At 31.5% G+C, this 16,248-nt stretch overlaps 1 protein-coding gene across 1 annotated transcript; it reads left to right on the top strand.

The window, feature by feature from the left end:
- Positions 1-421: 421 nt before the first annotated feature.
- Positions 422-13,735, top strand: LOC139496257 (sulfide:quinone oxidoreductase, mitochondrial-like; the record flags this gene model as incomplete). The annotated part of the gene is given in 10 exon segments (XM_071284754.1): positions 422-881; positions 2,992-3,162; positions 4,160-4,213; positions 5,134-5,331; positions 5,848-5,951; positions 6,507-6,615; positions 8,512-8,695; positions 9,439-9,506; positions 9,954-10,132; positions 11,301-13,735. Coding segments are annotated over 10 exon segments (1,353 nt in total). The 3' UTR covers positions 11,386-13,735.
- Between the last annotated feature and the right edge of the window lie 2,513 nt (positions 13,736-16,248).

The raw sequence follows: 16,248 nt of genomic DNA, 5'->3' as shown, positions 1-16,248 counted from the left end.
TTGTTACTTTATTTTCAATCTATAAGTTTGACTGTCCCTCTGGTATATCTTGTCCGTCTTTTATATACTTTTGGACAATATACATATAAAATTAATGTATGTTGCATAGGCATAATTTCTGAATGATCGATGTATAGAGAAATCAGTGCTTGTTTTAAATTCCATCCACCTCTTTGTCTCTATGATAAATTAATGTCAGCTTGAAGCGATGGCTTTAAAGTTATGACTATGAACAAAGCACAGAAACATGTATCATATGGGTTAACTTATAGATTCAAGTAATTAATATTCAGTTTTAATCTGAGCCTGACAAACTCGGTTAAGTGCTGGAATAAAGTTAATTTTCAAAATAACTATATATCTTCGTTTTGTCATTAGCCCAATTAATTTTGGCAAACAACAAATGCAAAGTCATTAATTGTGTAAACATGGTAAACGTGATCTGTTTTACCGCGTACAATCGCACCGAACGTTTGTCACAGGTCATTTGTTTCAATGTATACTGAAACGTGACGTGTCTATTCCTACTAACATGCGCGTTTTATTTACTCCATTTCAACAACTTCCTGTTTGAATCAAAACAAATATTTGAGGTTTCAAGGCCATATTTTCTGATAGTGCGCACGATTGTTCAACGTGTTGACATCACTTAAGTTGCTAAAATCTTGAACGCATAAACAATGAAGAGCATGAAATTGCTAGCGGTACTTCCAGGGAATTGTATTCAAAGCCTATCAAAGAACTTTTCCACAGGACCGGCGTCCTTGCAGCGACACTTTAAAATTCTTGTTGTTGGTGCCGGCGCCGGTGGATGCTCCGTTGCAAACAAATTTGCGCATCACGTTGGTGGTGAGAAAGTTGGAGTTATTGAACCTAATGATGTATGTATTGCTTAGTCTTTGCTTAAAAACATAGTTAGCATTGCATTAATTATGAAACCGAAATAATATGTAGGCAGTAGCACATGTTGCTCTATTTATTGACCTGTAAAAGATAAAAGTCAAATTTAGCCTTGATCAATTAAAATAGTCTTATTTTTAGAAATCTCAAGTCAATTTCTGTGTCATTTGGTCTCTTATCATGCTTATTGGCTCTTTGGCAATCACACCCACATCTTTTTTTTTATATAAGTTATTTAATTAGGTTACAAATCTCGAATTTCATATCTTAAACTTATTATTGTTCATAAAATTCTAAACGATAAAGCACCTGATTACTTAAAGGAACTCTGTTGTCCAATTGTTAACCTACATAGTAGAAATCTAAGGTCATCTGCAAATAATAATTTAGCTGTTGTACGACCGAACACAAATTCAATGAAGAAATCTTTTGCATATACCTCATCTATACTTTGGAATAAACTACCAAATGAAATAAAATGTTGTGAAAACCTGGACACTTTTAAACAAAAATGTGTTGTCAGATTTCTTGTCTATAAATGATTTATAACAACTTACTCAAATATTCTAATGATTTGAATGTTATGTATATATATATATCAATGAATTTATTTTTCTCTTTTGTTCTACAGACAGTTTATAGTTAGTATGAATAGTGCATTTACATAATATGTTAGAAACTGTAAGCTTTGTAATATTTGTACTGTTTGTTCTTTGTGAGGGCCTCAAGGTAGATTAGCGAAAGCTAATTGAGTCACCCTCTGTAAATAAAGTCATTACTTACTTACTTACTTACTTATCATGCTTATCATGCTTATAGAACCCTCTCTGATGATAAATACATTTTATAAGGGATCAAAAAGTATTGTTTTTTTTTTTGTAAGGGAAGGGGAATTTTATAAACTTTAGATTTTACATTTCTGAGTTATCATGTTATTGGGTTTTACATGTATTCAATAAACATGTTAAATAAAGGTGATTTTCCAGTTTGGACAATAATTCAAAAATGCTTTCAGCAATTCTCATGAAAATTTGGTGAAATTGAATTGTTTATACATGTATCTATTGATGAAAGTTCCCATTTAATTTTCATAAATTTCTAATATGACATTGAACATGTCATTGTATGTTGAAAAGTAATTAAAAAATATGACTGGCAGATATATAATGAGCTCATGGGTGACCCCGGTCAGCTAACAACATATTATGTACCTAATTTTCAATGTTGCTCTATCATGATCATGTTTATGCTAAATTTAAATAATAAATTATTTGCTTATGATGCTTTCTGACATATGAACTTTTCACACAGTTTAAGCAAAAATGTTTAGAGAATTTTGTTAATCATGTTAATGTTTAATTATCAGACTTAGTCAATACCATGTAAGTATACATCTAAAATGGAGAACATTGTTTTATTTTTCATCAAATGGGCTCACGAAGAGTATATAATAAATTACGATAAAAAAGGTTATTTTAGATTAAAAAAATACCCAAGTATCAACAGCATGTGAAGAGTATTTTTAAATAACACTTTAAATTACATGTATGTAAATAAATCTGCTTACACTATGTACCCATACCTTACTTTAATATGGACAAGATTTTGTTGGATATAAGCATGATAAGTGAACATTGAATTTAAATATCCATGAATGAAATATTTTTTTAATATTGGCTTGTATTTTTTACATTCTTAGCTATAACACCAAAATCAGTTACATTTTGGTTGACACAAACTTAAGTTAGAGAACTGAAACTAAAAATTCAACAATTTTTCCATTTGTAAAGGGGCTTAACTCTACTGCTCTAGAAAGATACCAATTTCTGAATGAACATATTTATTGCTTTTTGTTCTGTGTGAGCCAAGGCTCCGTGTTGAAGGCTGTACATTGACCTATAATGGCTTACTTTTATGAATTGCTATTTGGATGGAGAGATGTCTTATTGGCACTCACGCCACATCTTCCTATATCTATATACGTACAGACAGACAAACAGATGGACATGTGTAAAACTCAATGTCCCCTCAGCTACGACAGGGGCATAAAAAATATTTTCCTGAAACAACTATGACTTTGTGTATTAACAGGAGCATTACTACCAACCAATGTGGACTCTGGTTGGGGGTGGTGTCAAGAAATTACAAGATTCTGTACAGAAGATGTCAAAGTTACTACCTAAGAAAGGAACATGGATGAAAACCAAAGCAGTGGCCTTTGACCCTGAAAAATGTACAGTAACTACAGCAGAGGGGGAAGAGGTAGAAATCTATTTTTATATTTGATGAATTTTGATTTACACTGATATCAGATAGAAAAAATATAAATGTTGTTGATTTATCAATGTAATGCATGCAACTTCCAATGTTAGTGAATGGCAACGGGCCCAGGCTTGTAAAAATGCTGTCGTCTGGTAAAAATCATGTGTAATAGGCTATTACTTGAACTTGGAATTATTTTTAATTATGGAATTTGCTTGATTTCTTGTTATTGAAATTTTTAATAAATTCCATGTTTATTTTGTACTGAAATGTTCTGTGCTGTGCACAACACTTTCTATTATAAAGAAAATAGTATATTTTCAATAGAATGTACACTATCTAACCAAAATACATTGTACGGAAAGTGGTATTAACTGCTCAAAAGATTATGATACCAAATAAACATGGAATTTATTAAAAATTTTAAAAACAAGAAATTATGCAAATTCCATAATTGAAAATAATTCCAAGTTCAAATAAGAGCCTATTGTGTGTACAAGTCAAAACAATCTAACTAAAATTTTTAGAAATAATCAGCTTTGGGCCTCGCCGCCTGTAGATCTGAAATATTATGAAGACAGATTACTTCATTGATACAACTGAACAACTATCAACGTTGTGCATGGGTAAACTATTTACCTTAATTTCATATTCTCAACCATGTCAATCATATTGTTAAAACAAATTGAAGATAGAATAATGTTATTTTCTATTTTAAAACTGACTTCAGCAGGTTGAATGTCAGCTCAATCTAGAAGGCACATTTGATGTTCTTGCAGTTAATAATATGTCTGTATTAAATGAAAGAAAAATGTAATTTTTCTGTGTGTAGGACTTCTTTGAATAACTTTTAACAGAACTACTTTGGACCAAAAGTTCAGAACAAAATATATAGAATGTTTGAGTGTTAAACCAAAAAGGGCCTAAACAGAGATTACCTTCTGAGGTTTGATTTAATCTTATTATTCTAACACCATGTTTTTTGTTTGTTTTCCAGGTTAAATATGAATATCTAATAGTAGCAACAGGCTTACAGCTGAATTACAATAAGGTAAAATAGGCAAGTTATGTTTCATTAAAACAAGAACTGCTGATGCTTTGCCTTTGGAGCTGTGTTATAGCTTCGCAGTTTGATTAATGTTGTGTCAGTTAAACAGTTTTACATTGTATTGATAAAAACATATATTTAAAACAAGAGTGAACATTTTTCATTGGTTTGTGTTATTGCATGTAAACCATGTAAATATAGAAATAATGAGATGTGGTGTTATTGACAATGAGACAACTCTCCACTAAAGTTCAAATTTTGTGTATGTCATCAATTATAGGTATTCACCCTTCTACAAGGGAAAAAAGCATATATATAGTCAGTTATTAGAGGTCAGACATGAAAAATGTGAAATGAAGTAATTGAGGAAACCACAGCCTGATTTGTAACAATATAGTTAACGAAAATGATTTTAGCAGACATGAACCAACTACAGCCACTGAATTACAGGTTATTGTTCAGGCACATATAGAACTTGTGTAAAAGACAATAGAGACTATTTGTATTCACATGCATTTATTTCCAACAAAACTGCAAGTTCCCAAAAATCGATAAATGCTTTTTATATTTTATGTATTTCTAAATAAAATAAATAAAGAATATCAGCATAAAATTAATCAGTATATCATCACAGTACCAGTTAAAAAGGGGAATAACTTTTTTTTTTTATGTATGTCAATATGGCAAATATTTAACAGTTAGCCTATGTTTTTTTATTGTAAATAATGATTACAGTATATCAAATGTGTGTTGTATTGAATTCAAACCCATAACTCCTCCATACACCTTGGAAAAAAAACATTGACCAATAATGGTTTTCTTTTACAAATTGTGATTTGGATGGAGTGTTGCCTCATTGGCACCCATACCACATCTTCTTATATCTAAATACAGTAAATTATCTATATGTTTTTTTTTTGTAGATTAAAGGTCTACCAGAAGCTTTTGACACTGACCCTACAGTGTGCTCTAACTATGATTACAACTACGTACAGAAAACATGGCCAGCAATCCAGAACTTCAAAGGAGGCAATGCTATATTTACTTTCCCTAACACACCTATAAAATGTGCAGGAGCACCACAAAAAATAATGTATTTAGCTGAAGATTGGTGGAGAAAGGTAACATTATCATGATTATTATGATTTTAGTATTGTCAATTTGCTCAATAGGCAAAGGAAAATTCAAATTTATGTGTAAGCTTTCACAAGTGTCTTACTTGACTTATTTCTTCTCGATATCTGAAGGACGTTTTGAAATAATTTTTGATTTTTCAAATTCCCATGGTGCATCAGTGGTGAATGGTTTACGTGTTCATCTATTGTATCACTAAGCTGCCAATACTGAGGTTGTTGATTCAAATAAAATTGAGTATGGAAATGGGGAATGTGTCAAAGAGACAACAACCCCACAGAGCAGAAAACCCCACATGTGATAGGTGGTTTCTACTTCAATCTTAACTGACTAGAATTATTAGTTTTCCTTGGAAGGTCTTGTATCTCTGCATACACTCCAGCTTCCTCCACCAATAAAAACTGGCTACCATTAGCCAATAATGCTGAAAGTGGTGTTAAAAACCAAACAATCAAATTCACAAAAGAAACAAAAAGATGAAAATGATTTCTTTTTTTTTTCAGAATGGTATGAGAGAAAAAGCCAATATTATATTCAATAGCTCATTGGGTGTGATCTTTGGTGTAAAGAAATATGCTAACAGTCTAAATAAAGTGATAGAAAGTCGGTAAGTCTGTCATCACCTGTGTGAATATTGCTTGATATGCAACGTCAGTCTTCATGATATAATTGTTGCCTGCAGGTGAGAATGATCCTTTTGAATTTATTTTGAGATATTTGGGCATGCCAGTGAAGGATCAAGGTGTCATAATAAAAATGAGGGTGGGGAGGCTTATTGTATTTTAAGCTATATGAAAATTTCATCTTCATAAGATGCCCATTGAACATGTTGAATGAAAAAGTTAAACGGCCAAATAATGTAACACATATTTGTGGGCATACTTTTTTCCGGAACACTTATTTAAGAACAAATCTTAGGAGTGCAAAATCAACTCTATACAACCAAGTTGAAACCTTAGTAATGATATATCACTTAAAAATTACAGAATATTGGCATTTGAGAGGAGAAAGTATTAGCTATTTTATTCACTAATTTCTGTTGTTAAATAAAAAAGGGATCATCCTTCTCTTAAACTGATATAAATTTGAACCTCAACATATTTCATGGTGTATAATTATAATAATAGAATACATTGATCTTACATGTTATTTTGTATTGTAGAGGTATGAAAGTAAACTACAAACGAAATTTGATAGAAGTCCGTCCAGAAATTAGGGAAGCTATTTTCCAAAATTTAGACAGTCCAACTGGAGAAACAGAAACCTTTAAGGTAAGAACCAGTAGTCAATTTCACAAAAGTTGTAAGTATAGAATTGGTTGTAAGTTATAATGTCACAATGAAAAATAACACTTACAATCAATTTTACATTTATGACTTTTTGTGAAATTGCTCACAGATATTGAAAATTTGAAAAGGGATGAATACAGATAAAAGAGAGGCTATTTTCCAAAAATTAGGCAGTCCAACTGGAGAAATAGAAACCTATAAGGTAAGCAGAGGTGGATCCCAGGGCGCGGGTTCTGGGAGTTGTAACCCCCATTACTTTTTATATAATATATGCATTTGAAAGGGGACAAAAGTTGTCCTCCCCCTCTAAAAAATGGCTGAATTCGCCCCTGGTAAAGCACAATCTATGACAGTTGCGATCTCTTTTCATATTACTCAAATATTGAAAAACCCCTTTGAAGTTTAGGAAGAACTGTTTATTAACATCAGCATCAATATAATATGTATGGGCTTTCCTAAACTTTTCTATGATAATAATTCACACAAGAACATATAAGTGAAACTTAGAGAAACAGATCATGCCTATTCTTATAAAAAATACAAAAAGGTATTCGTAAGTTGAAAGCATTATTTTTATAATTTTTTTTTCAAATTTATATATTTTATCAATAGTCTTTTTCTTCATTATTGTTGAGCCTGCAACTTTTGTTGCAGAAAGCTCGACATAAGGATAGTGATCTGGTGGCTGCAGCGGCTACGGCAGTGGCAGCGGCATTAGCTTACTTCTTAAAAGCTTTATTTTAGAAGGTGGAAGACCTGGATGCTTCATACTTTGTATATAGATGCTTCATGTTACGAAGTTTCCATCAGTCACATGTCCAATGTCCTTGACCTCATTTTCATGGTTCAGTGACCACTTGAAAAAAAAGTTCAATTTTTTTGTAATGTTGAATTCTCTCTTATTATAAGTAATAGGATAACTATATTTGATATGTGCATACCTTGCAAGGTCCTCATGTCTGTCAGACAGTTTTCACTTGACCTCAACCTCATTTCATGGATCAGTGAACAAGGTTAAGTTTTGGTGGTCAAGTCCATATCTCAGATACTATAAGCAATAGGGCTAGTATATTCGGTGTATGGAAGGAATGTAAGGTGTACATGTCCAACTGGCAGGTGTCATCTTACCTTGACGTCATTTTCATGGTTCAGTGGTTATAGTTAAATTTTTGTGTTTTGGTCTGTTTTTCTCATACTATGTGCCATAGGTCTACTAAATTTGTTGTATGGAATGATTGTAAGGTGTACATGTCTAGCAGGCAGATGTCATGTGACCTTGACCTCATTTTCATGGTCCAGTGGTCAACGTTAATTTTTTGAGTTTTGGTCTTTTTATCTAATACTATATGCCATAGGTCAACTATATTTGGTGTATGGAAATATTTTATGATCTTTATGTCAGTCGTGCAGGTTTTATTTGACCGTCACCTCATTTTCATGGTTCATTGCACAGTGTTAAGTTTTAGTGTTTTGGTCTATTTTTCTTAAACTATAAGTAATGGGTCAACTATATATGTTGTATAGAAGCATTGTTAGCTGTACATGTCTGCCTGGCATGGTTCATCTGACCTTGACCTCATTTTCAAGGTTCATTGGTCTTTGTTTAGTTATCTTGGTTAATGTTAAGTTTATGTGACAGTTGTAATAAAGCTTAGCTTTATACTTAGGACTATCAACATAATATCAATGATTAGTATAGAAGGCGAGACATTTCAGCGTGTGCACTCTTGTTGTATATATTCAAGACATTTTTTTATTTTATTTCTTTATTTGTTATTCTAAAAAAGTTTGTTTATCCTTTTTTATTGAATACACAAGTATTGGTGTGATATCCTGCTTGAATAAACTTAAAATGTATTAATTTGTCTGTGTTTTCAGTATGAGTTTCTCCATGTGACCCCACCAATGTCTACCCCTGATGTGGTGAGAGAGAGTCCACTGGTAGATGCCGCTGGTTTTGTGGATGTTGATAAGAACACGTTACAACATAAGAAATACTCCAATATATTTGGAATTGGTGATTGTACCAACGCTCCTACTTCAAAGACAGCCGCTGCAGCAGGTATTAAAATTTAGGTATTGTTGGGATGTTACACTATTATTTCAGGTAAGAGTGAAGGTTGGTACTCCAATATATTTGGTATTGGTGATTGTGCAAATACTACTACCTGAAAAACAACTGCAGCAGCAAATATGACAATAGAGGTATTATTGAACAGTGCTGAATCATGAATATGAAAAAAGGGGGGTGGGGTGGGCAAGATAATATAGGAGTGGAAAGTATATATGTTTACTATATAATGAGCTCCATAAGGGGGAGTCACCTTATCCCACCTCTTTTAAGTCCTGTGAATCAATTGAGATCAATGTTTAGTTTGAGTAAAAAAATCATAAATATTAAAATCGGTTTAGATAATCCACTTTACAGATACTATAGGATATATACATGTACATATGATAAAAACACTTCTTGTTTTTTTAAACTGAATTTTGACCTCAAAATGTCTTGTCTTCCTTGTTACATATGGTATGTTGACTTGGTGTAATTGGGTTGCTGTCTCATTGATGCATACAACACTCCTCCTTTTATTTATAATGTCAACTTAGATATTCCTCATTGATAATTTCTTTAGTCCATGTAAATTTCCTAAAGGGGAAACAACTATAAAAATCAAGTTATTGTACTATTCAATTGTTAAATTTATTCGTTTATCTGTTTTGTGTTTTTGTTATAAAGATGGTGTAGTCAAACCTAAGTATGATGACTATTCATGTATTAATTATGTTATATATATATAATTGTAGCTGCACAGTGTGGAATTCTAGAGACAAATCTACGAGCTGTGATGGCTAACAAACCAATGACTGCACAGGTAAAGTTGGATCTTAACATGTGTAAAATATGCAGGATTGATAACATCAAAATAACTTCTTTAACTTATAAAAAATAATGCCATATTAAAGAGTTTGGAAATTTCTCCTTTATAGTTTCTATATTGTGATATATTGTGCAAGGCTAGGAAAAGCAAACAATGAGCAAAATTTAACTGTTACAAACTTGTAACAAAACCTGACACGAAAATAACCTGGTATGGAGCATCATAGAGAATGATATCTTCAGAACTGTAGTTTAGTTAGACCTAAAATTTTCTTACAATGTGTGGATGGTCCATATTTACATTTATACTTCAACATGCACATTTTCAAAAAGTGACAATATTTGATCTTACATTTTTGTCCATTGTTCAACAATGTAAATAACTCCTGCATGCAAAAAGTTCTAAATCTGCAGTAATTAAATTTTGTAATTATTTTCTCAGTATGATGGTTACACATCCTGCCCCTTGATCACAGCGAGAGGTAAATGTATTCTAGCTGAGTTTGATTTTGATGGCAACCCCCTGGAAACATTCCCAATTAACCAGGGGAAGGAGAGGATGACAATGTATCACATGAAGAAAGATGTGATGCCTCAGATATACTGGCATATGATGATGAAGTAAGTAAAAAACACTGCATTTGGTTTGAACCTGTCCTAAATGAGGCCCTTCATGGGAGTGTCCAAGTAATTATCACATAATCAGAAATATCTTGCCAAAATAATTACATAATCATTTATTAATTTTTTAAACAAGATAATCAAATAATTAAAAATACAGTCCTAGATTATCAAATAATCAAATGATCATAAAATATCTGGTCTGGTAATCAAATATATAATTACTATAAAAAACAGCCAAGTAATCACATTATGAAAAACCCATGAGGAGCCTCCTAAGATTGTTCAGTGGTGGTTGTCTGTTGGTGTGATTCATTAGTTTTTCTTGTTTCTCGTCATATATATATAGATTAGACAGTTGGTTTTTCTGTTTGAATTGTTTTACACTAGTCATTTTAGGGCCCTTTATAGTTTTCTGTGGGAGCCAAGGCTCCATGTTGAAGGCGGTACTTTGACCTATATTTGTTTACAAATATTGAGTTGGATGGAGAGTTGTCTCATTGGCACTCATATCACATTTTCTTATATCTATTGTTTATTATCTTCAGTTGGTTTGTTTGTGGTCTTATGAAAATAGGATATTGTAGTATGATTGCCAAAGAGACACCTCTCCTCCAGAGACCAAAATAATGAAGAAGAAAGTAAGTGTAGGTCACCATATAGCCTTCAACAAGGAATAACATTCTATACCCCATAGCAAGTCATAAAAGGACTGTTAATCACATGTAAATAAACTGATCATAGATACAAGGATTAAAATTTTATATTTATGCCAGATAATTTAAAACAATTCAAATGAGAAAAATAATAGCAAGAGACAGATGATGTGCAGTAATCTAGAACAACCACTTAGTTCTTGTAAATTCTTTTTTTTTCAATATTTTATTGTGAATTTAGACTCAATTTTTCAATTTTGATAGAGACATATGTAGTCACCTTTTCTTAAGTCACAGTAGCTTATCTCTCATGGTTAAAATATCACTATAAGTAATAAATACACAAAAAAAAATCACAAAAATACTGAATTTTAGGAAAATTCAAAACAGAAAGTCGGCATTTTCAGGAATTTTTACTAAGAAACTTTAAGATTGTTAAATAAAAATGAAATACAGTGAAAAGTGTTTCAAAAGAAGTCTTTTTAATAGGAATGTCTTATTTTCTTTTTCAGTGGTCATTGGAATGGGCCTGGTGTTTATAGAAAGTTAATGCACCTGGGAATGGATGGTCCAGAGAAGCAGCCAGCCTCAGCTTAGGGTACAAGAGACTATATGACCTATGGATGTTTTGGAGAAGATGATTGATGAACACAATCAAGTTTATTCTACTGTGATTAAACATAGATTGATACAAACACTTTGGAGTTGGTTTAAACACATTTTATCGTTGGAAATAATAATTATATCATTTTGAACAATAAAATATGTTAAAAATAACTCCAGAACTTTGGAGTGATGAGTGCCTACTAAACTAAAGTCACAAAAGTTGTATTTTTTTTATTTACCGGTAATGAAATTGTTATTCTTTTATTATTGAATTAGAGAAAGTTCTCTTACTTTATGTCCCAAAAATAGATTTTCTTGAATCCTACCTCCTATTTAAAAGGTCAGGGTAGCTTTTTTTAAAACTATTTTGTATAAACTATTACCTGACTACCTGTTTGGACAATTTCTAAACTTTGAATATATGTTAAAATGTTTGTTAGAGTAGGCATGAATATTTAGTAAAGTCTAGGAGACAGGAAAAGAAACTATTTTATTAGCTTTAAAAAGAAATGCAGGCCAGTTTTATAAATTGTGTTACACCTTATTATTGTGTTGTATTATGTTTAAATTGTTATGAATTTACAGTATTTAAGATTGAGTAGATAGAAGTTTATAAAGTTGTTTTACAGAAAAACTACCCACTGCAGGTTTAGATATGATTATTTTGTATGTTTTGTCTTTTTGTATAGGACTATATTAAAGTTACAATTGTAAAAACATTTTTTTTTGTGAGAGTGCCATATAAATGTTCTTCTTGTTAAACAAATGGTATGCCATGCAGTTAATTGTAAATTGAACTAGTTTGAAAGTTTATGTAAAATAGATATAAATCTTGTCTAACCAGATTTTTGTTAAGCTGAAGAATATGATTTTGTGATTAGGAATTGTTGATGTTTATGAGATTTACATGGATTTCTTTTGAACAAGTCATCCTGAGCTGAAAAATTAAGGAGATACTCTGATTTTATAACCATCAATTTTCATGGATTAAGGAAAACTTGCATTTTCATGGATATTTATTTCGTGATTTTGCTAATGTGTGCAAACAAACCCTATAGTAAATTTGTTGAACATTAAAATTTGTGGTTTACTAGTAGTTCCCACAAAACCCATGAAAATTAGCATCCAACGAACAATGATGATACTCTGATTTTCTCACAACCCCACATTACTTTCCCACTTTTTGCTAATCTGAAAACCCACCTCAGGTTCCTCAATTAAATGTATTTTTGTTTCACAATTTTTTCCTGCATCAGGGAGTAAATTAAAGATTTGTTTTATCAAAGGTTGTCAACATTGAAAAACAACATTAATTAATTAAACTTTTGATTGTTGCATGCAATTTGTTGTGTGTTTGATTTGGTTTAACAGCACAATTTCAAAGTTTTTACAAGATGAGTTATTCAATCAATTCATATGTTCCTAAGTCATGAAAGTGCTTTTATTTTGTTTTTGTTTAGTTCATGTTGGTTATTTATTAAAAACAACATGCTTGTTATTTGTTAAGAAGATTTTAAGTAATTTTGTTTGTCTTGCGTGTGATCATGATAATAAACTCACAGATTGAAAAAAAAACTTGTGCCCCCCTGGGGGCTTTTTATGTGATGACAGAAGAAATGTACTTCCTTTTTTAAGCTTTAAATTTACATTTCATAAGGTTAAAACCCTGATACCTCATATCTTGCTATGTATACAGATGCCTTATTTTCCGAAATTACAGTTTGCATTGTTTTATGCACAAAATTTTGTAAGGTCAGAAATTAACTTTGATGTTACTTCTATGATTCACACACAATATATATTTTATTTGTCCATCTGATTGATTTTAATAATATATTTTTTATACTGTTGCTGTTTTTGATATCATTTAAATTTGAACTAAACTGTTGTACTTAAATATTTTGATAACTATTTAGTTCTGTTGTATATGAAGAGGTCTTAAGTCATGTACCCCTCTTAGGTCACATGGTCACATTTAAAAATCTATCAATTATAAACGAATTTAATTCTCTGTTTCAGACATTTTTAAAAGCAACATGTCCTTTGAAGTGAGACCTCAGGTTACAAGCTTGCCCTCCAAGTTCCCATTTGACCATGTTGTAGCCTTATTAAGTAGCATTTGATAAACTTTATTTAGCATTTATCAATAAAGAAAATGTAAACACCAAAAGAAGCAAATAAGACAGTCTTAATGTCATTTTATATATATAATTGTAGGTAAACACATATGTAAGTGAGGAATGTTCAATTAATTTTTTGATTATAAAAAAATGGTGTTTGAACCTTTTGTCCATGTTAAAATTGTTTAAATACAATAAATTATTACATTATTTTAAAGAAATTTGTTTGTTTTCTTTCATATGATTCAGCTCCCTTATATATGTAATTTAAAAAAAAAAAATTTATATAGATTATACCGCTGGTTTTCCCATTTGAATGGTTTTACATTTGTAATTTTTGGGGCCCTTTACAGCTTGTTGTTCCGTGTGAGCCAAGGCTCCGTGTTGAATGCCGTACATTGACCTATAAGGGTCTACTTTTATAAATTGTTATTTGGATGGAGAGTTGTCTCATTGGCACTCATACCACATCTTCCTATATTTACATAGATAAGTAGTGATTCATCTGCATGGATTTTTAGAATGGCTTGTTTAGAGGATTTGTTTCTTCTTTTGAAAATCTATTGCTGTCTTGTTTAACTACTGTTCCAGGCAAAGGGGGGTTGAACAATTTTAACTACAGTGTAACCTGCCTAATCGGACACCTGAGTATTCCAAAATCCATTTTTAACTAACACATTTTCATGGTCCCAAATTGTGCCTATCATTGCAGAAAAAACTTGAGTATTCTTACACCTTGCTTAATCTGACATTTTTTTCTGGTCCTCAAGTGTGTCATATAACACAGGTTTCACTGTAATTACATCTGGTTGTTCCAACAGCTCAATACTCTGCACTTGTATTTGTAGTATTATTTGTTTGTAAGTCCCTTGTTGAAAATGCAAGTTTATTACAGTTGTTTCATCTTGAATGTTGGGGGCCTTTGGTTCAATCTCAATCTTCAATTGGTTTTTTTCAAACCAAACTTCAAAATTGGTATTTAGTACTTTTCTGCCAGGTACACACAATATTTAGTAGTAAAAGCAAAGATTTGTTGGCATGGAGTCAGATAAGGCCTGGTGGTTAAACCCATCCATTTTTTAGGTTGAGCTGAAGGCCAGACACTAAAAAAAAAGATTTTTTGAGTTTAATGAAAATGTGATGCCTGTATTGGACCCAAACTTGGATAAAATTGAGAATAGAAATGAGGAATGTGTCAAAGAGACAATAACCTGACCAAAGAGCAGAAAACAGTCGAAGGCCACCAATGGATCTTCAATACATGGTTTCATCATAAGAAGATCCCTCTCTTATAATTGCTAAGGATTGATTTTTCAGACTAGGATAACATGATTCATTAAATTTTGATATATGTAATTTCATGTAGCTTTCAGTAGCCAGTCAACACTGAGGTTGTGAGTTCTAATTCTGCTTGTGCAGGTGCACTTGAATCCAATCTTAATTGACTAGGATTGTAAGATTGGCACTCTGTCTTCCTTCACCAATAAAACTGGCTACCACACAATAGCCCAAAAGCGGTGCTTAAAAGTGGTGTTAAAACAGAAAATCTAAATCTAAATCTCATGTATTCTTGATCAAATGCATGTTTATGAAATTCATCACTGTTGCTGGGATTAGTGAATGAAGACTTGCTTTTGATTATGAAAATATATTTACAATCGTGTACAGGACAGTAAGCAATAATCACAGTAACTAAGATTAGTGTATATTTTATTGAACAAGCAGTTAACACAGAAGTAAATAATATTCTCCACCAGTTAATATCTCCACAAGAATTAAACAAGTTAACAAATAATTACAACCTTTAATTGCACTATTGGCAATTTCTGCAGTACTTTAAATGTAGTAAAACTTGAGATGGATTGATTTCACTAAATCAGAAGAACTATAAAAAAATATCAAATCTGTAGAAAAAAAAGAATATTTATAATATGAGGCAGGCATAACCAGTGAATGGGGACGAAGTCTGTATTTTAATTTTTTTTTTTTAATTCAAACATGTTGATAAAAGAAACAGAAATACTGTAACGTTTCCAATATTGGTTCTGTTGTGAGGGATTTAGTTGTGATGTTATTTAAGTTATGACGTCATATTCAATGTAAACAAAGAAACGCTGTTATCCAGGTAACATTTTTTTTCATATCAAACAATTATTAAAAATGATTGGGTGTTGAATTTCTTCCTATATTTGTTGATATGTTGATAAATATACATTTTATTCAAAGTCTCATGCAAACAAGACCGGAAACGGAAGAAGACCGGAAACGGAAGTAGATCTGAAAAAAAAAGTTAACGATTTTGAGTTCATTAGTAGAATGAAAAATTCGTGAAATTTTCCCGATTTTTTTTTTTTTTCAATTTTTCAACCGTAATTGGGGACTTTGTCCCCATATTAATTTAAAGGCTAAGTGAAGTCTTCAGGTTAGTTTTTATACGACCGTGAAATTTTTTGGAGTTCGTATAAAAGTATGATGTTGTCGTCGTCTGTGTCGTCTGCATCGTCCGAAGACACATTTGGTGTGTGGACAATAACTTTAGTTTAAGTGAATAGATCTCTATGAAATTTTATAAAAAGGTTCAATACCTCAAAAGGAAGGTTGGGAAGGATTTTGGGGATGATGATACTGTTTTGGAATTAGGGGCCCAAAATAAGCATTTTTCTACCTTTAGGATATCAACTTGTGTATAAGTATTTCAATTGCTCTGAAATTGTACCACAATGTTTAATACTAC

Source organism: Mytilus edulis, chromosome 11, assembly GCF_963676685.1.
Source record: "Mytilus edulis chromosome 11, xbMytEdul2.2, whole genome shotgun sequence".
Classification (NCBI taxonomy): domain Eukaryota; kingdom Metazoa; phylum Mollusca; class Bivalvia; order Mytilida; family Mytilidae; genus Mytilus; species Mytilus edulis.
This window is presented reverse-complemented; position numbering and strand designations above follow the sequence as displayed.